This window comes from Xenopus tropicalis, chromosome 8, assembly GCF_000004195.4.
Source record: "Xenopus tropicalis strain Nigerian chromosome 8, UCB_Xtro_10.0, whole genome shotgun sequence".
Classification (NCBI taxonomy): Eukaryota; Metazoa; Chordata; class Amphibia; order Anura; family Pipidae; genus Xenopus; species Xenopus tropicalis.
The window spans coordinates 66,189,136-66,210,004 of NC_030684.2; the positions used below are offsets into that span (position 1 = coordinate 66,189,136).

General features: G+C 36.6%; 1 protein-coding gene across 1 annotated transcript in view; it reads left to right on the plus strand.

Moving 5' to 3' along the window:
- Positions 1 to 20,869, plus strand: part of htr2c (5-hydroxytryptamine (serotonin) receptor 2C, G protein-coupled) — a 126,849-nt gene that overhangs the window by 59,115 nt on the left and 46,865 nt on the right. The window contains exon 2 of the mRNA XM_018096344.2: positions 16,836 to 17,475. Coding sequence (XP_017951833.1) covers positions 17,085 to 17,475 — 391 coding nt within the window. The 5' untranslated portion in view covers positions 16,836 to 17,084. The remainder of the gene's footprint in view (positions 1 to 16,835; positions 17,476 to 20,869) is intronic.

Consider the following 20,869-nt stretch of genomic DNA (forward strand, 5'->3'; position numbering starts at 1 on the left):
GACATACAGTTCCTATGGAATCTATTTTAATTCCAGGTTGTAACAACATTATATATGGAAATACTTATACAGGGCACTGTACGTGAATTGTATGTGCAATTGATATAAACTTACCTGAGAGTAGTTATGAGCAATTTTTTTTCGGCAGGAATGGATTTGCAGCAAAATTCTGCATATCACCATTGCCAAATTTCTTCGCAAAACTGCAGTGACAAAAATGTACCCATCGTAGGGTAGAAGTGAGAATAAACTTAAATATACTTGGAGAGAGAAGGAAGTCAAACACATAAGAAAAATTGTTGTACGTAAGAAAAAATTAAGTACGCAAGAAAACATTGTGACGTGTAAAAAAATGTGTCATGTATTGACTTTTGCATTTTGCAAATTTTTCGTTTCACAAATTTTGTAGAAGTCTTGCAAATTTTTCAATGAAGCAAAATGGAACATATTGGCTTAACACTACCTAAGAGCTTTACCAATATATATTTTTTACTTTTCTATAATTTTCTGATATAATTGCATTTTTAGATTATAACAGGCTTTTGGCTCAATTAAGAGTAAGAAACCCAAGAGTTAACTGAATATAGGACGTGTATAGAAAATGCATAGACATTTTTTTATTGTTGGTATGTATAAAAATATGATGTTTAACTGAAATAATATGAGCAACAAATGTACAGGTATAAATAGAAAGCACATGGAAATGAGAAGAAAACTAATGTACAAAATGTATCTTTCTATGATGTTTTTGTCTAAATAAAACATGAATAGAAAAAAAAGAAAAGAAAATGCATAGACAGTTGGGGTCTAGCAGTATAAAACAATCTAAAAATGTAAATACCTTAAAAACCACTAAAAACAGAAAATTAATGTAAATTGCAGAAGTGCTGAGAACATTGTAGGTCTCTATAAAAATGTATTGTACTGTATAAAACAACTCATATGTAAAACCTTTTTTAACCTTTTTTTTTACTAGTATGCGTAATCTTAAATAGAAAATTGCCATTTTAAGGGCCCCGCAGGCTCTTTCAACAGTTTCACAGTGCACACAAACAAACCAAGGGCACACATATATGTTAAGTCAGAACAGCCAATTAATAAGTAAAGTTTTATTTCTCCTACATCCTGTTACCATTAGAGCTGCATTATTTCCTGTCAGGTGATCTCTGAGGGAGCAGCCCATCACAAAATGAAGGCTCAAGGAATAATATGTAAAGGGCAATATTTACTGATATCTATTCCATTTTGGTAAGAGGCCACTTATTATGATATAAACTCTCTGTGGGTTAAGTATTCTTTCTGGGGGTATAGTTTTCCTTAAAGGAGAAGTAAAGGCTAATAAAGAGTTAATCTCAAGCTGCAGGCATACCTTCAGTTGTCTCAATAGTGCCCTTAAGTCTCCCCATATTTCACCTGTTCAGATGATCAGAAGCCAAACATGAAGAAAAAAATGCTGAGCTGTGTGTAAGGCGCTCTGCCGGGCCGGCGCGTTCTCCTACCTTAGTTCGCGCCGGCCGGCAGACGCGCTCTGGTATGGGCCCACGCTTCCGGGTTCGGCGGGGACGGCGCGACGGTACTGCGCATGCGCGATGACGCGCGGACATGCGCAGTTGCGCGCCTTGAAGCTTTGGGCGCCATCTTTGTACAGGTTTTTAGTTCTTCCGGTTCCCTTCTGTTTTGGCGCCAAAATACTGCTATTTAAACCCCTTCCTTCAGTGTTTCATTGCCCAAGCTGGCTTCTGGTTTATTGTCAGTACCTGCTTAAGCATTTTGTTGTTGTTTTCGGTTTTGACCTTTGCCTGTACCCTGACCACGATTCCTGCTACCTGCCTCGACCTTTTGCCTGTGCCCGACTACGATTCTTGCTACCTGCCTCGACCTTTGCCTGTACCCCGACTACGATTCTGCCTTGCCTTGCCGGTACCCCGTTTTTGTCTGAACTCTGAAAGTTTGCAGGACCCCAGCTTGGACCGCAGCAGAAAGTTCCGGGGCCCCAAAAGGGCGTCGGTGAAGACCGGGAAGGGCTGGGAGTTCTTGTTATACCGTAAGAGTCAGACTTTGCATCCAGCGGTCGCACACTGGTTCCTAACTAACTTGAACGTTACACTGTGTAAAGAAAGTTCCCATAATGCCTCACTCCTGCACAGACACCCAGACCAAGTGAACATGCTCAGTTAGTTAGACTATGGGGCTGATTTACTAACCCACGAATTCGAACCCGAATTGGAAAAATTCAGATTGGAAAACGAACATTTTGCGACTTTTTCGTATTTTTTGCGATTTTTTCGGCGCCTTTACGACTTTTCGGAAATTATCGCGACTTTTTCGTTACCAATACGATTTGCGCGAAAAAACGCGAGTTTTTCGTAGCCATTCCGAAAGTTGCGATTTTTTCGTAGCGTTAAAACTTGCGCGAAAAGTTGCGCTTTTTTCGTAGCGTTTAAACTTAAAAGGCGCGACGTTTTGCGCAAGTTTTAAAACTACGAAGAAAATCGCAACTTTTTGCGCAAGTTTTAACGCTACGAAAAAATCACAACTTTCGGAATGGCTACGAAAAACTCGCGTTTTTCCACAAAAATCGTATTGGTAACGAAAAAGTCGCGATAATTTTCCGAAAAAATCGCAAAATACCGATCATTATGAAAAAAACGCAATCGGACGCATTCGGCCCGTTCGTGAGTAAGTAAATGGGCCCCTATGAGTCAGCTTCCTGCTGATTGGCTCAGATCCACATTCCTAAAGGGGGGGAGTGAGATCTTAGCATTCTTGATGGAGGGGGGAGCAGCAGAGAGAAAAGAGCAGAAAGCTGTGTGTCTCTTGCACAGGAATTACAGACAAAAGAAATCTTTTTACAGGGAACTCAGTGCAGCGTTTCTGTGAGTGCTTATGGCTGTATTTACATAGACCTTTCTGATAAAGCTTACTTAGTTTTTACCACAAAGTTATCCAGGTGACGTTTTTCTGTTAAAAAAAGAACTCCAACTATTTTGCCATTGCTGTTGAGGGTTGCTTTGCCTTTCTCTTTATTAAAACAGAAAATACATTTGCAAAGTTTGAACTAAAATATTGGATGTCTGCAACTGCAGACACTATTACATGTTAACAATAGCTGAACATGGACTTTTTTTTTACCTAACGTGTGCAGCTACCATTTAAAATGTGGTGGAATAGATGATTACATTGTGATCGTATAATTTTATAGGTAAAAATATTTGAACAGCAGCATTTACTATTAGATTTCTGTCTTTTCTTATAGAAAAAAAGATTTTAAAAATGCACCTTATAAAGCTGAACTGCTGTTACTCATAGTATAGAAAGCAGTTAAAGAGCCCACTGTTATGCTAAGCTTACTCTAACTCAATTCAGAGCACATATTTTACTGCAATGTAATCAAAGTATAACTTCCTGGATAAGTCACTTTACAAATCCCAAAGGGAGCTGTTCTCCTCAGATAGTGTGCCAAGCTTATTATTAACCTAACGCAGTTTTACCCTGCATGGCACATGAAAAATTGCCCTGCCACATCTCTAACTCACTGTATGCTACAGCTCAAGCTTTAGCCTCTGTAAGTAATAATTATATTAGGAAAAAAATGCCTATAATATACAACTTTAACTTTGAAGATGATGCCAGCTAGAAATACCTTTTCCAGTTTACTCTTAATCCTTTCCATTATAACTTAGCTTGTTGGAACTATCGCACAACAAATGTTTATACATGTGCAAGTCAAATCAGGGAAAGGGAAGGGATTGTGTATAGTTAGAATGTTCATGGAAACTATAAGTGGAATTTGGTAATATCCCAATCCATTATATACTTAAGGGGATATTGTGCGGGAATTATCTTCTATGCTGTGAAGATGCTGTAGTCTTACCACTTGTAAAATAATGTAGCAGTATAAAAGGGAACATAGCAATGGCTTGAAAAGGGGTATGATGTAGACAGCAGTATTCTAAGACAATTTTCATTTAGTTTTCATGTAATTACTTGAGTTATTTGTAAATACTTACATATTAGTTATGCAACTCTCATGCATGGAATTAAAATATAATTGCTTTCTAGTCATATGTAGTGATGCACAAATTTTTTCGCCAGGCATGGAATCACAGCAAATTTCTGCATTTTGGCATTAGCAAATTGTTTTGCAAAACTTCCGTAAAAATTTGCTGGGGATACATTTGGCGTGGTCATGTCAAAATTGGGCACGGGCGACAAAAAAAAAGACACTGGCAACCATAAAAAGATTCCGGGGCAAATAAAAACGCACAACAAATGTGTTTCGTGAATTTTTCGCCTTTTAGCCAATTTTCTTGTCGTTTCACAAATGTTATGATGAAGCGAAACAGATTCGCTCATCACTAGTCATATGGCTTAATTATACTTTTTTGGAACTATGACTAGTGATGAGGGAATCTGTTCTGTTTCGGTTTGCAGAAAAATTTGGGCACACTGCTGAAAAATTCGTAAAACAAATGTACCGTGCAACATTTATGATGTGACTAATTTTAAGCAGCAAAATGTTGCGGAAGGTTTGCGAAAATTCACCAAAGGCGAAATTAAGAATTTTTCTGTGAATCCATGCCTGCCCACAAAATTTGCTCACCACTATTGATGATCTGAATTTACTTTTTTATATTCGGCCGAACCCCAGAATCCTTCGTAAAGGATTTGGCCGAATACCAGCAGGCTGAAGACAGTCGACTATTGTTACTTTCTTTATTTTTTTTGTCTCAAAGTAGTCAGCCAGATCAAAAATTATGATCAAAATTCATGATCATCATTATAAATCATGAAAGACTACATATTTTTAATTAATGTATATTGCAAAGTTGCTTGAAATTATGTTTATTTTTTTCAAAAAACGTTAAGTTGTGTTTGGGAGGGATTGACCTTTATGCTAACTTTTAGTATATTAAATGGCCTATTCTTTGCAACTTTTTAACTTATCTTTATTTTTTACTTTTTTTTCATTCTGTCTCTTTTCAGCTTGCCAATGGGGGTTACTGACCCCAGCAGCCAAACAAAAACTCTGCAAGGATGCAATTTGTAGTTATTGTTACTATTTTATCATATATTACTTGTAATTCTGTTCAGGTTCTCTACTAATCATCTTTCAATCTTTTAATCCAATCACTGAAATTCATCTTTCAACTAAATGGAACCTGAAGCTCTTACGTGACTCAAATAAGGCAAATTATAGTTCATTTTTGTAAAACGAAAAAAAAAAAAACTTGACTTTTAAAAGTCATTCTGAAATTTCAGATTCTTTACAAATTATAATAATTCCATCCAAGAATTAGTGTTCTGTGTGTAATTATTTGTGAATGTTTAATTGTTTGTGTGATAGAAGCAGACTGCAGTGCGTTTAAATAAAATGCCTATTGTTGATGTTTAAATTATTCAGATTATACCAAATGCATTTACAGTAGAGTTGCTGTGTTGATTGTTCTTGTCAGATATAAAAGAAGTATAAGAATTGTCAGCATTTTCCTCTTGCCATGAAAAGGAAAGAGCTGCTCTGAGCAATGCATGAATAGATAGAATTTTCTGTGTGATTTGTGATGTGCATCACATAAAAGCAAATCCTGTGTCCATAGAATATCTGCAATACACTGCTATTGAAGTTTGCTTTTCAGACAATTAACATTCTACTTTTATAATTGTCGTTACATGAAGGGGAACAATCATGAGAACTATTTTACATCCTAGAATAATTGTGTTCAGCATCTAAAACAAAGGATAATTGTGTTGAATTGCATAATGCTTTATAAAGGCATGTATCTGCATTCAAATGTTTTCATACTTTCAAGAGCAGTAAGACGCTTTAATGCACTAAAGCAAATGACAAAATGCAGAGCCTTTTTCCTGTTGGAGGTTGAGTCACAATGTTCATGAACCATATTTTAACTGTGTGCAAAGGAAAAATGTTCCTGCTAATGTTGTCAAATACTGCCAATGATAAGCCTCTAAACCTTTATTATTCTCTGCCTGTGCTTAAACAAGAAAATGGTTTTTATCCCTCACTTCAAATTTTTATATAAAAACATGCAAAAGACTCTTTTATGTCTATGTGACCAAATATGCCTTCAGAACCACTGATTTACTAGCCCAGATACCGCCTTAATGGAGAAGGAATATCATTTTGGCATTTTACTGTCAATAGATTCACCACATTAGTGCCACATAGGACGCTATATTTAGTCTGCAGAAAGCTTTACCATACCTGAGTAAAGAACCCTAGAAGCTCCATCTGTTTATTTAAGATAGCAGCAGCCATTTTAGCTTGATCTACATAGCTTCCTGCTACAGCTTTAGTAATTGGTAGCGCAGATCACACATTCTTAAGGGAGGGGGGAGTAAGTTTTATGAATTCTTATGGGAGGGGGGAGCAGGAGAAGGGAGGGAGGAGAGAGGTGTGCAGACTCTAGCCCCGGGAATGAAGGATTTTTGAGAGAGGTAGTCTTATACTTAAGAACATGTTTACAAAAAAGGAGACAAAAAATCCTGTGTTTCTTTTGATAGAGGACAGCATTACTGTAAGTGCTTATGGCTGTGTTTACATAGACTTTTCTGATAAAGCTTACTTAGTTTTTACCTTTCCTTCTCCTTTAAAGGAGAATGCAAGTCAAAATTTAAAAAGCATACTGCCCAATAGTCCTCCTATTGTTTAGTAAAAACGCCACACTTTTGGCTCACCTAATCAAATATTTACTCAGTCACACTTACTTCACATTTTCTAGAACAGGCAGCCATCTCTAAAAAGGTATTCTCCCTTCCTTTCCCTCCTTGCTTCATACTGCACATGTGTTTCATTCCCTCCCCCCACCTCCCCTCTGCCAGATCCGCTTCTGATTGGCTGGTGGGCATGTGTAGCTCAGAACAGGAGACAGGATCAAGTTACACACATGCTCAGAGAATAGGAAGGCTGCCGCTGGCAGCTACAGGAAGGACAGAGAGATTTCAGTGATGTCACTGTAGTCTTCACACTGCTGTAGGCTGCCAGCACCATATCTCAGAGAAGCAAGCAGGGATCTGGGAATTTAGATATGCAGTAAGTACTTAAAAAGAATGCCTTTAGACTTACTTTTAATTTATATTAACCTTTCATTGTCCTTTAAACTTCAGTGCCATTAAACAGTTGGTTCACCTTTAAGTTAACTTTTAGTAGAGTTAACCTTTAGTATGAATGGCCAATTTAAAGCAACTTTCTTCCAACTCTTAGCAGTTTTTAAATGGAGGTCACTGATCTCAGTAACCAAAAAACTATTGCTCTATGAGGCTACAGTTTTACCGTTATTGTTACTTTTTGTAACTGTTTTTCTATTCAGGCCCTCTCTTATTCATACACCAGTCTCTCATCCAAACCACTCCCTGGTTTCTAAGATAATTTGGACCCTAGCAACCAAATAGTTGCTGAAACTCCAAAGTGGAGAGCTCCTTAACTGAAAATGAAATAACAAAAAAACTCCAAATACAAGAGGATCCTTCTTTTACTTTGAAACTTTAGAGGTTTCAAGATTTTTGATACAACAATTCAAAAAAGTAGAAGTTTTGGTGTGACAATTCCAAAAGTCGTCGTTTTGCGTCTGCAAATTTTTCCCGAGCATACTTTTTCAGTTTGGACTTTAGTTGTAATTGGGATGAGCGATCCAGGGTCGCGCCTGCGGCAAGGTGAGAACCATGACTCAGGTGGCAGTGAAAGGCCAGTTACCAGGGGCAGCAAAAAGCAGTCTCTGGTAACACAATAGCGCTCTCTGCACTAGTGATGCTGCCCCCTCTGAGCCTTCTCTTATGCTAAAGTTGCAAGTGCATAGAGGGAGAGAAGGGGTGGCATTGGGTGCCCCAGGATTGCCACTGAAACCATCTGAACCACATGTCTAGATAGGCATTTTTCTTTGCCTGTATCTTTAATTAAATGCTAACCATTAAATGTTCTTCCTTCAGTGTTTTATAAACAGGTTCTCCATCTTGGACAGAAATACAATTTCCTCCTAAAATCTATTGACATTGACTCCAAAAAATAAGTCAATTTTAGGGGGCTATTTAATGTCCCAATTATCAAGGAGATTGATGCTTAAAAGTTTGTGTGCACTTTTATGCAAATCATATACAGATGAAGCAAGATTGTAAACATATAAAGCAAAGATTCCAACTGCACATATTGGAGCTCTTGTTTAAATCATTGGTGGTAGGTAATTTGCTCACATCTGTTGACAAAAATATAGCCTATGTACTGAGACATTTTTAATAAATAGGAGCCTACGCATATCTAGAAAGGATAAACACAGTGTTGAGAGCTGTATACTTTCTTTGGTTAGTGGCCCGTCATAGGCTCTAGATTATTGCTAAACATCTTGTTTATTGTGACTCATAATGAGAAATAGGAAAAATGTTACCCCCCCTTGCTTTCTGGTTGACTAGACAGTTGATGCAACAGCACCTAAAGCAGTACCTCATTGGAGAATGTCCATGCAGAATGGAAACTTTTGTAATTGTGTAATTGTGAAATATCAGCATGACCTGAAAAAAGGCACCCAAAGTAGACTTTTCGTAAATGAGAAAAACAAGAGAATAAACGTTCAGAAAGACATTACAAAAGCCATAACAATATGATTAGTGATGAGCAAATCTGTCTCGTTTCGCTTCACCGAAAAATTTGCGAGAAATTCGCAGTGAATCCATGCCTGGCGAAAAATTTCGCTCATCGCTGGATTTGATCTTTATTATTTGATATTTATTATGCTATACTAATATAATGCAGCATGTGACATTTGTACAGAAATCTGCTATAAAGTAGCAAACTCAAATTTGACATTGTCACCTTAACACTGCAATACAGTCTGGGTTATCTAATAAATCATTTATTAATCCCAAATGGATTCAACAACATTAGAATAAATCATTATGATTGATTAGTTGGCAACAGCTTTTCTGGTCTTTCTTGATAGCACATGCATTACAGAAACAATCACGTACTGCTTAAACACTGCACACAGAAGAATCAAGGAAAAAAATAAGTACATGTATTGGATCTGCTATATGGAAACCTTTTTTATATAGAAAGCCCCTAAATACAGCTTTGCAATGTGTCCTTTTTAAATAAACAAATCTTCATTTATGACTGAGTTTGATCTCATTCAGTATTAATGAGAGAAGACCAGTAGAGATGTAGCGAACTGTTCGCCGGAGAACTAATTCGCACGAAAATCGGGTGTTCGCAAGTTCGCAAGTTTGCGAACTTTTAGCGAAGTTCGCAATTTTGGGTTCGCCTTAGCTGGAGTCAAATTTTGACCTCTCACCCCAGAGCCAGCAGATACATGGCAGCCAATCAGGCAGCTCTCCCTCCTGGACCACCCCCGGACCACTCCCTTCCATATATAAACCGAAGCCCAGCAGCCATTTTACATTCTGCCTGTGTGTGCTTGATGAGTTAGCATAGGGAGAGAGCTGTGCAGGGGTTTGAGGGACAGTTTAGGTAGCTTTTCTGACTAGTAATCTACTTTCTACTGCTCTGTATGCAGCTGCTGGGGACAGCTCTCCTGCTGATCTCATCTGCTGTAACCCAATACGTTACACATAGTAGTGACATTGCATTGCAATAAAATCACCTGAGCGATGTTTTTCCACCAGCAATAATATATTCCGTATCCAGTACTGAGGCGTTTTGTCTTTGCGTGTGAACCGGCTGTAACCTTTACACGACTTGATTGGCATGTAGACGCCGGACGTTTTAAAGCAGTTTATTACACAAGTTTAGAAATGTAGTGTGATTTCTGCCCTTTACAGCACAAAACGCAACACTGTGTCAACAATGTATTTTTCAGATAAATTTTTGCCCTTGATCCCCCTCCTGCATGTCACTGTCCAGGTCGTGGCACCCTTTAAACAACTTTAAAATCAGTTTTCTGGCCAGAAATGGCTTTTCTAGGTTTTAAAGTTCCCCTTCCCATTGAAGTCTATGGGGTTCGCAAAGTTCGCAAAAGTTTGCACTTTTTGGCGGAAGTTCGCGAACGGGTTCGCGAACTTTTTTTGTGAGGTTCGCTACATCTCTAAAGACCAGGTACACCGTGATATGCTACCATAACTTCATGTTAAAGGATCTTTATGGGGGGTTTCTAGTGTATACATTTATTGTAGCAGATTTTTGGGATGATGTTGCATATTACAGAAACAATTTAACATAAAACCAAAATACTCTGTTTTATGGTTGTAAAAATGCATTTCATCAGTTGTTTAGAGGTATGGTTGTTGTCTTTTTACAGTTTCTATGAGAAATATGAATTTTTACTTATAATAGCAGTTGGCAAACACCAGTAATTACATTTCCTTGACTATTGTTCTGTAAAATGAATTCTAGTCTAAGTTATTGTACTTAGCAAAATAGTGCCTTTCAATTTAAAATGATACATGAAAAAGGAAAATGGATTTGGGTTTTCACTAATGTATTTTTAATAGTCAGCAATTTAACAAATAACAAAGTAATATTTTTTTTTATCACAAAGTATTTTTTCACAGTGCCCTACAATTAAGTCACTGGTAAGACCAAAAAATGACATTTAAATATAGTTTACTATTACACTTCATTGGTACAGACCGTGGTACCTCAAAGAGGTTTGAATGTAGTTTAGACAGCTATTTTAGTTGAAATAGGGCTGTAGGGCACATACTGTTTTAATTACACAGAAAACCTGTGTATAATACAGTTGTTTTAAAACTTTAATAAACAGTGGTCAATGCTTTCTCATATATTGGTACAAATTTTACTTTTTGCAATCTGTCCATTGACTATTTCAGAGTGGGACATAAGGGTTAATTCACTAAAGTGCGCTAAAACAAGCGCTATTTATAGCATGTGTTAAAAATTTTATTGCGTCTTATTTTTCCCGTCTTAACGTACTAAAAGGATATTTGCGTTAATTTAGACGCAATGCTGTTTGCGTTATTTAATTCGCGAAGACTATTTTTGTGCCATACACAGCATTACATTCGTAAAACTACTTTTTTTGAAAATGACCATTTCCCTGCGAACTGGAGGCTACATTACTCTAGGGCCAACACAGACTTGAATAAATCACACTGCAAAGTCCATATTGTGTTGCCAAAAGCTCATGAACTGTACTTTTCTATAATTACTGCCTGCCCCAAGTAGGTGTTAATTTTCGCATAGACTAATGCAATATTTATCGCATCTAAGTGTTTGTGAATCACGTGTTAGTATTATTTCTGTGCGAGAATTAACGCAATGCGGTAAAATTAATGCATTCGGTTGCGCGCTATTTAACGCATGCGATATTCGACTTAACGCATGCGATGATACTTTAGCGAATTGCACGTTTTTTTTGCATAAATTTTAACCCAAAAAAGCATGCAATAAGCGTTAACTCACTTTAGTGAATCAACCCTATAATATTTAATAATATTTGTGTACAGCACAACAGAGAACAGTGACCCAGTGGGGTGGGGATTTACATGGAGTGGCGTTGTACTGGAGAAGATGGTGATTCACATGGAGAGGAGTTGTATTTTAGAGGATGGGGATGTACATGGAGTGCAGCTGTAATAGAGAGAATTGGGATTTACATGGAGTAAAGTTGTATTGAAGAGGATAGGGGTTTACATGGAGTAGAGTTGTACAGAAGAGGATGGGGATTTACTTGGAGTAGCATTGCACTGGAGTAGATAAGAAGTTCCATGGAGAATAGTTTTCGTAGAGAAGATAAGGTTTGCATTGAGTAGAGTTGCACTGGGATGTGTTATGTGGAATCTGAAACAAGTTTGAGCTGAGTGAAACTGTGGGTTTTATTATGGTCAGTGGAAACTCCTCACCCAGAATACATGCCACCTATATAACCTTAAAATATAAAAATGGGAAGAGTTTAAGTTCTCATTTAGAAGGAACTGCTCTTTAAACTCAAGCAGACACAGTCACAGAGCTGTGGGCAATAGTGCCTCAGTTGGGTAGAATGCATTGCGCAAAGGTAGAGCAGAGACTTGTGTGCATAATCCCATGATACTCAGAGAACTGTCCATGGTCCCAAACAGACCTAGTAGATACAGGTCCACATTTATGAAAGATTCATTTTTACCAAGGGATAATGATAGTTTAAAATTTTTATTTTTCAAGAAAACAATTTGCATTTAAATGTTTTAATGCCTTTGAGTATTAATTATATGTTGTGCAAGGAATAATTATATTTTGTGAAAACTTTATACACTGTTTTTGAGAAGGAAAGGCATTTTGGCATTTTACTGCCAATAAATTAGCTACATAAGTGCAAGCTAGAATGCTGTATGTATTCTGCAGAAAGCTTTACCATACCTGAGAAAACAGACCTAAAAGTTCCCTCTGTTTGTTTAAGATAGAAGCTGCCATTTTAGTTCAGTCTTAGTAGCTTCCGTAGCTCAGATCACACATTCTGATGGAAGGGGAGTGAAATCTTATGGGAGGTGGGAGCAGGAGAAAGGAGAGAACTGTGCAGCCTCTGTCCAAGGTAATGAAGGATTTTTCTGAAAGAGGAAGTCTGATACTAAAGAACATCTTTACACAAAAGAAGACAAGAAATCATGTGTGCTTTTCTGTGAGTGCTTATGGTTGTACAGTATATACATAGACCTTTCTGATAAAGGTTACTTAGATTTTACCTTTCCTTCTTTAATCTGGGGTTACTTTGTACACATCTGAAAAAATCAAATAGTAATATAAAAAAAATCCCATTCATTTTTTTTTTTATCACAAATCTCATCTTAAAGGAACACTATGGGCAGATGTATGCCCCATAAAGCTTGAGCAATTGAAAAGGAAATCCTGCCTGAGTTTAGAAAATTGTTAGTTAGTTGAGGTATTTTTCCCTGAGTTTCTTTAAATAAAAAAAAGTTTGGCACCTAAAAGCCAGCTCACAAAAAATGTCAATTAATGAGGCCCCCCTCCAAAAAATACCCTTCCTTAACTTATGTAAGGTTTTGTTTTTATTATTGCTCCAGCCCCTTCGAAGGGTCAAGCATTCATAAAACTGGCCCTGAATCTAAATAAATATTTCACTTTCTTTTTAATGACCAAATAAACTGACAGACCTATATTTGATGTAACTATTAAGCCACTAAAGGAAGGTAAAGGCAAATGAGTAACTAAGAATAATTAAGAAATTTGCTAGGTAAAACAAAAAATATGTTGTATCATAATGCCTTGTATAATTTTGGAGAACTCTAGCCTAAAACTTTGGCTTTAAATAGAAGTTGGATTCTGTGGCCCAGCAATAGACCTGTCCCACAGGGATAAAAACATTTAAAGGTAAAGCTTACATTCTACTGAGTAGGAATCTCCAGAGAATCAACAGACACACTTGCCATCATGTACTCAAGAGTAGTGATGAGCACATTTTTTTCGCCAGGCATGGATTCACAGTGAATTTCTGCATTTTGGCATTTCATAGATTCACATTATAGTGCACCCTTCCTTCACCTTTATATTTTCACATATTTTTACTTATAAAATGTTTGTCTGTTCTCTTGGGCACAGATTCACTAGCTTATTGAAGATGCCATTTGCTATTCTTCATATGTTTCTTTCTAAAACTCTAGAGACTCCTCATTACCTTTTACAGTGGGTAGTTAAGTGGATTAAGGATAGCAATTGTAGCCAGATATAAAATAGAAATGCCTCTAAAATAAATACAATAATATGGTCTAGGGCTAAATATTAGATTAGCTTTATTCTAAAGATTATATACAGTATATACAAAGATATATATATATATATATATACACACAACAAAAGGAGGATCTGCACTCGCAGGACTTTTGAGGACAAAACGCTTTTTCAGCTAACACACTAGCCTTTTCAGTGTTCTTATAATAAACATTGTTTTGTCTTCATAAGTCCTGTGAGTGCAGATCCTCCTTTTGTTGTATCATTGGTTCCTTTAGGTCTGCACCCAGGCTTCTATATATTTTTCATTAAACGTGAGTGCCGGCCGGGCTCGAAACCTCGCTTTTGTGTACAGTATGAGTATGATGGGATTTTTAGAATACATGGTTTTGCACTTTAAATGTGTGTGCTGTCCATTTATGAAATTATTTTTATATATGGATGTCGGAACCTGTTGGGGATGTGCACCATGTGTTGCTGTATAGCAGGGTGCTGTAATAATGCATATAAAAAATACACAAAACGTGTATTTAGTAGAGATATGCAGCCAACGTTATGTTTCGGCCCCCCTTTGGGGCCTTGTATTTTTGTGGATTTTACGCATTTTACTGTGCACCTGGGTAAAGTTTTTTGAAGCAGAGTGCTACCCTATAGACATTATATTATATATGTTATATATATATATATACACTGGAAGGCGCACTCACCCATCAGCTGCCTCGGTGCTGATAAATATATGTAAATATATTGTTTAAATAAAGCAACTTAGCAATAATAAATAATAATACAACTGTGCCTTGTATTGATGGTAACTATGCTGTAAAAATTAAGACTGCTGGAAAAACTCTTATTGGGCTTATTTAAGGCTTAAATATTTTAGTAGACTTGTAAATCCTAGATAATAAATATACAAGGTATATACAGAGCATGTACAGAACATTGCTTATCTCACAATTATGATAAATAGGATTGGGTGCACACAGGTGTGGCTTATATCATATATTAAACTTAATAAACCCAGGCACGTTTCACATCTTGGAATGCTTCATAAGAGTATACAGCAACTGATGAAGTGTCCATTAATACAAAATGTGTTAGGAGAGAGCAGCTCATGTTTTGACCTTGCTTCAAACTCATTCAATAGAAGAAGCTTGATTGTTAATTAAGAGTATTCAAGACAGTTAAGTAGCTGGGCAAAACTGGGATCTCATTTAACCTGTTATGTGCTTGCTTTGTTAAGTGCTTCCTTGAGTCAGTATGTTATATTTGAACATAATTGGGTGTATCGTAGGTATAAAGTGATTGTAAAATATAATTTAAACATCTCTGTAACTCTACTAAAGGTACATAAGAACAGATCAGAGAAAGCTAATGCTTGTTAGTTAGATGTTAGGCAGCAGAATGTAAGATATATATTGGCAATAAATACACAAGGCACTGGGTAAAACAACTTGGGCTAACATGATGTTGAATAAAGCTTAGGGAAATATTTAAAGCTTTGGAGACTTTTGCCTGTGAATATTTCTGCAGTAGTTGTGTGCCCCTTAAAATAATGATCAGGGCATAAGAGTGCAATGTAACATTTGCAACTTTCCCTTAGCTCTGATCCCTGTGGCCCTTGGCACAGTCTTCACAAAAGGATACTTTCTTTGCAAGTCATTTGCACTGAACACAGGAACTCACTCTGGAGAGTTCTATAACATAAGCTGACATATCATTTTAAGTCAGGATGGTTATTTCCTTTAAAATAACAGGAAAAGAAATGTTATATAGTGTCAAAAACTTACTATAAACCTCGACTTATAATTATGGACATTATTTATTCATTTCTGCATTCACATTTCACTGTGATTTGTGTAAAATAATTTCAGTTTTGGTTTTACCACAATCATATTTTTTTCTTAATCACTAACAACATCTCAAAATACAGGCATGGGATCGGTTATCCGGAAACCAGTTATCCAGAATTTTCCAAATCACGGGAAGACTGTTATAAGCAAATAATTCTAATTTTTAAAAATGATTTCCTTTTTCTCTGTAAATAATAAAACAGTAGCTTGTAGTTGATCCTGACTAAGGTATAATTAATCCTTATTGGAGGCAAAACCATCCTTAATGTTTTTAATGATTTTACTTTACTTAATGACTTAAGTATGAAGATCCAAATTACAGAAAGACCCCTTATCTGGATAACAGGTCCCATACCTGAATAAAAAAAAACTTAAAAGAGAACTAAATCCTACAAATAAATATAGGTAGAAATGTCCTATGTTATAAACTGAACTCATTCCAACAGCCTAAAGGTTCAGGATCTCTATAGTTGCCTTAATACAGGACAACAAATTTGTTACAGGAGTTCTCCATCTTGGATTTTATTTGAAGTGTCAGTGGCATTCGCATGCTCAGTGTCCTCTGAGCAGCTGTTGGGAGGCTAAACTTAGGGGTCATTGCATATTATTAAGTAGAAAATTAAGTTTGCCTGCCATATAAACTGATGCTACAAGGCTGATTATTAAATTTGGATTCTAATTAGATTGTTTTAAGAGCAGAGAGAATTTACTAATAATCAGTATTATTTACTAATCAGCCTTACATTGTGACATTTATATTATTTTTTTCCAATAAGGGACTGAAATGTAGGATAAATAAACTTCACCTTCTGCATTGATAAAGTCTTTACTTCTTTTTGTGCAAACCCTGTGAGTGCCGACATTTTTGCTTTTATACAATTTATTTAAGCTTTTGCACCCAGGTATTGTCTCCTACTTTTGGAGTGCTCCCCAGCCTGGAGTTTTTATATAAAATATATATATGCATATATATAAATACTGTGTGTGTGTGTGTATGTATATATATATATATATATATACATACATACATATACATACAGTATATTGTGAGTTGGTACAGAAGCCCAAAACACACAGTGCAGCATTTCTACCCTACTCCTTAGTTTAGAAGCCGTAAGGATGCAGGGTGTAGAAACGACAGCTTAAAAATTTAAGGCATGGGGAAAAAATCACAAGCATATTTTTGCTGTGATTTCTGTTGAATAGTGGCAAAAGGAAAACATTTTTTAAACATACCATTTGCAGCAACGTTTATAAATGATTAGTAGAATTGTCATTGGCATGGCAAAGCATTAGATAATTTAGTTGTGCATTTACAGATGTCTCCTTTTTGTTTACAGTGTGATTGAAGAGAGAATGAAGTGGAGTTTAGAAAAACTTTTGTCATTTTGGGTCACAGACTGGATATCAACTTGTCTCATGTCAAATGCCACTCAGAATACCACTGCAATATGACTCAAAGCATTATGGAAACCCAAACCACTGCTTGGCTTTGGAGAAAAGGACAGTTCTTTGTATTTCTTCTTGGAATGTTTGATTTGAAGTTCTATGTTTCCCTAAAGCACAATAAGAAGTAGCCACTTCAGAAGATGAGCACTTTCGGTGGCACTGGGAAGTTGGTCAGCCTGACAACAGTATCTATCACACGATCTGTAGATATTAGTTTTCACAATGGACTGATGGCCTGGCACGTAAACAACAATGTGACTCTTAATCAGAGCATGCCAACATCTGCCCCTGCAAATGCATCTGAAGAGGAAAAGCTCTCCCACGAATCACTTGCCGACAAAAATTGGTCTGCCCTGCTGACTTTGATTATTATTATCTTGACAATCGGAGGTAATATACTTGTTATCATGGCTGTTTCACTTGAGAAGAAACTTCAAAATGCGACCAATTTCTTCTTGATGTCTCTGGCTGTAGCCGATATGCTAGTCGGAATCTTGGTGATGCCAGTATCCCTTGTTACAATTCTGTATGGTAAGTAGCATGTCATTCTAGTTTAAGCATGAGAGAAGAATTAAATGAAAGCCAGGTATAACCTAGTGTTTTTTTTCTTTTCAATGCACAATTCAGAAAGGATTCTTAATGGTCTTGATTTTTCTGTCATATGCTTATTGTTTGCATTGGATACCACATGTGTACTAAAATTTGCTAGTTAGTGCTATGTTATTGTATATGCTTGTGTTAAAAAAGGTAGAGTAGTTTAACAAATGAAATATATAGAAAACAACAATCAATTCCTACATCTCCTACATCTCTACATTTGGAGTGAATTCAAGTGTGGCCTTGGTGGTACATGCACCCACAATAAAAATATATTTGTGGGCAGGTGCTGATCACTTACTTTTAAACTGTTCCCCTTTAATGTGTCAGTAACATGGAAAACTTAGGATACTTGATCAATAGTGATGAGCGTATCTGTCCCAAAAAATTCACAAATACAGCTACCGTACATTTTTTTCACACATGCAACTTATAAGTCACTCATCGCTATTCATAAACATCTATAAATGATATTTGTCCAGCGCTTGTAAATAATACTTATTTAATAATACAGGTATTGGACCTGTTATCCAGAATGCTCGGGACCAAGGGCATTCCAGATAAGGGGTCTTTCTGTAATTTGGAACTCCATACCTTAAGTCTACTAAAAAATCAGTAAAACATTAACTAAACCCAATAGGATTGTTTTGCATCCAATAAGGATTATTTATATCTTAGTTGGGATCATTTACAAGGTACTGTTTTATTTCTACAGAGAAAAAGGAAATCAGTTTTAAAATTCTGAAGTATTTGATTAAAATGGAGTCTATGGGAGACAGGCTTTCTGTACAGGAAATAAACAATAATAATTGTGAATTTTAGTCCAGGTATGGGATCTTTTATCCAGAATGCTCGGGACCAGGGGTTTTCTACGCTGCTTCAAATGAGTGTGGACAAGATGTAGACAGCAAGTTTAGACAACTGATTTTCTCTGCAGAATCTATAAATGCCTCTGAAGCATTAGCCTAATGTTTCATGTGTTGATTATATATAAATATTAAATTGAGACCCACTTTCAGAATGATCAGCTGTATAAATGTTATATAGACCTATGATGGCTATAAGAGAAAATTATCAGAATTTCTATTGCTTCGGGACTACCAGTATATCCTCTGGAACTCTGGCAAGCCAGTCCAATGCTTTTTTAGGTGAGATTCACATACTGAGTGCTGTTGCTAAAGCTTTCTGGTGATTCTTATAGGAAATGATGGCAGCCAATACAGGGAATTTTGGTCCCATTTGTTTTGGCCAATCAAAAAATCATAAACTACAAAAAGCTGATGGGCACTCATAGGTTTACACAGGCCTCCAGAAGACAGAGTTAAAAAGGAAAACCTTTTATATAATACATCTCCATAGCCTCATGCATTTTGTGCTCCCACAACACTTAATCATTGGTTGTTTGTTCATCGCTAGTGGCTGCTCTGGTGCAATCTGGTGCATGTTCCAGTAAATGATCCCCTGCCCCCTGGGTGTTTAATATTAAAAGGACAGGGATTCCTAGAGACTATGTACAAGCCACATGTGCAAGCAGAGCAGAAGATCAGGCCTTTATATATATTATTACAAAGAATAAATATTTCCCTCCAATATTGTATAAATCCCCATTGTTGGACTGGCCTCTGCAGGGCCCAACAGGGGTCCCCACACCCCACAAAGAAGCCCACATAACAGCCCCCACGCACACCCTGGGGCCCCCGTTGCACAGATAATCCCCTTCCTCAAGGGCATGTACTTTTTTACTTATCTTCGGCACATCAAGGAGGGAGATCAGACAGCTGGAAAGTGCCACAGGGATTGGGTCTGGGTCAGCGGGGCCAATGAGGGCCTGGGCCCACCAGGTTTTTTTCCTGTCAGCCCAGTCCAACCCTGCAAATCACTCTAAGATGTTTACCACGTGGTGCATATCTAACAGGGGGACATACTAAATACAGTTATAAGAAGCAAAAAAAACAAAGCAATAATATCTTTATATAAAACAACATAATAAGAAACTGAAAAATGGATGTTCCAAAGTTTACACAAAAAGCAACCTTTTATAGCCCTAACAAGAAACACTGATTTATAGCATTTTCTGTAACTCAACTCGCCTGGATTTTCCTACATAGTTTTACACTGGCAGAAGCAACATTAATACTGCTGTCATCAAATTACACAAATGCTGTGTTTAAAGGCAAGGGAGGTTCTTTTGAAGACATTAATGGATGATGACTAGGTTTGTATAATAATCCTTTCTACCGTCCATTTATTTAGGAGCAAACACAATTTATTAGCTATGAATTAAGCTGGCTGAGATGACATTTACCATTGGTAAGACAGATTAATGCTGTATTTAGTTACTATGCATTATATGTGACTATGCTATGGGTTTTATAATGCAGCTTAGTGGGAAACTATGGCATAATAAAGTACAGAAAACCTATGCATGTCATTGGTATTATCAGCACTGATCTATCACCGTCATTAACTTTTTTGTCCTTTTCTTCACATGCATGGAGTCAGCTTTAAATATACATTTGAAATAAAGCAACTAAATTAAAGGCACCATCAGCCTCATTTATACAAGTACAGGCCACACACAAGTCAGATTAAGTACATTAAGCAGCATTTCTTGTGTTTAGTGAATCTAATTGTAAGTGACTTGGTTCAAAACATAGATGGATAAATTGCTCCTATCCAGTAAATTGGCTACAAGGTCAAGCATTAGGAACACGGTAAAAAGTGAGATATAAGTGCAACTTCTCACATATCAGTCAATATAAATAACTACAATATGATGGCACATCACTAAATGTGGTCATCAGAAGGTGCTGTGCATTGAGCAATAACCCTTTTGTAGTCTAGTCCTAGTATTAAGCTTCTTCCACATTTTACTGCAATAAAGCCAGATTTCCACATGTAAAGTGTTTACATGTAGAAATCCTAATTTTTCTATATTACAAGGTATTTTTGGATGGGTTGTCTCCCATGGGCGATAAAGCAACATTGCCCTTAATGGTATTATAATGCATTTTTAACTTAATCCTAATGATGCCCCTTTGCAGGGATCCTTGAGGTAATGTAATGACAGGTGCATGCTCTGCTCCAATTATACCAGCCAGCAGGTAGCATTTGCTTGTCTGCCACTGAAAAACTGTTTAAAAATTGTTTAGTTAATGTGGATTGTTAGTTGTAGAGAGAAATTTGCACATCATTGCATTTCTTGCTTGAGTCAAATAACGTCACAGTACATACCATACATTCAAAGTATGAGACATAAATTAAATAAAATTTTAAAAACATGATTTTTTTTGTTGCACACTATTGTTATCATCCTTTAGGTTTACAG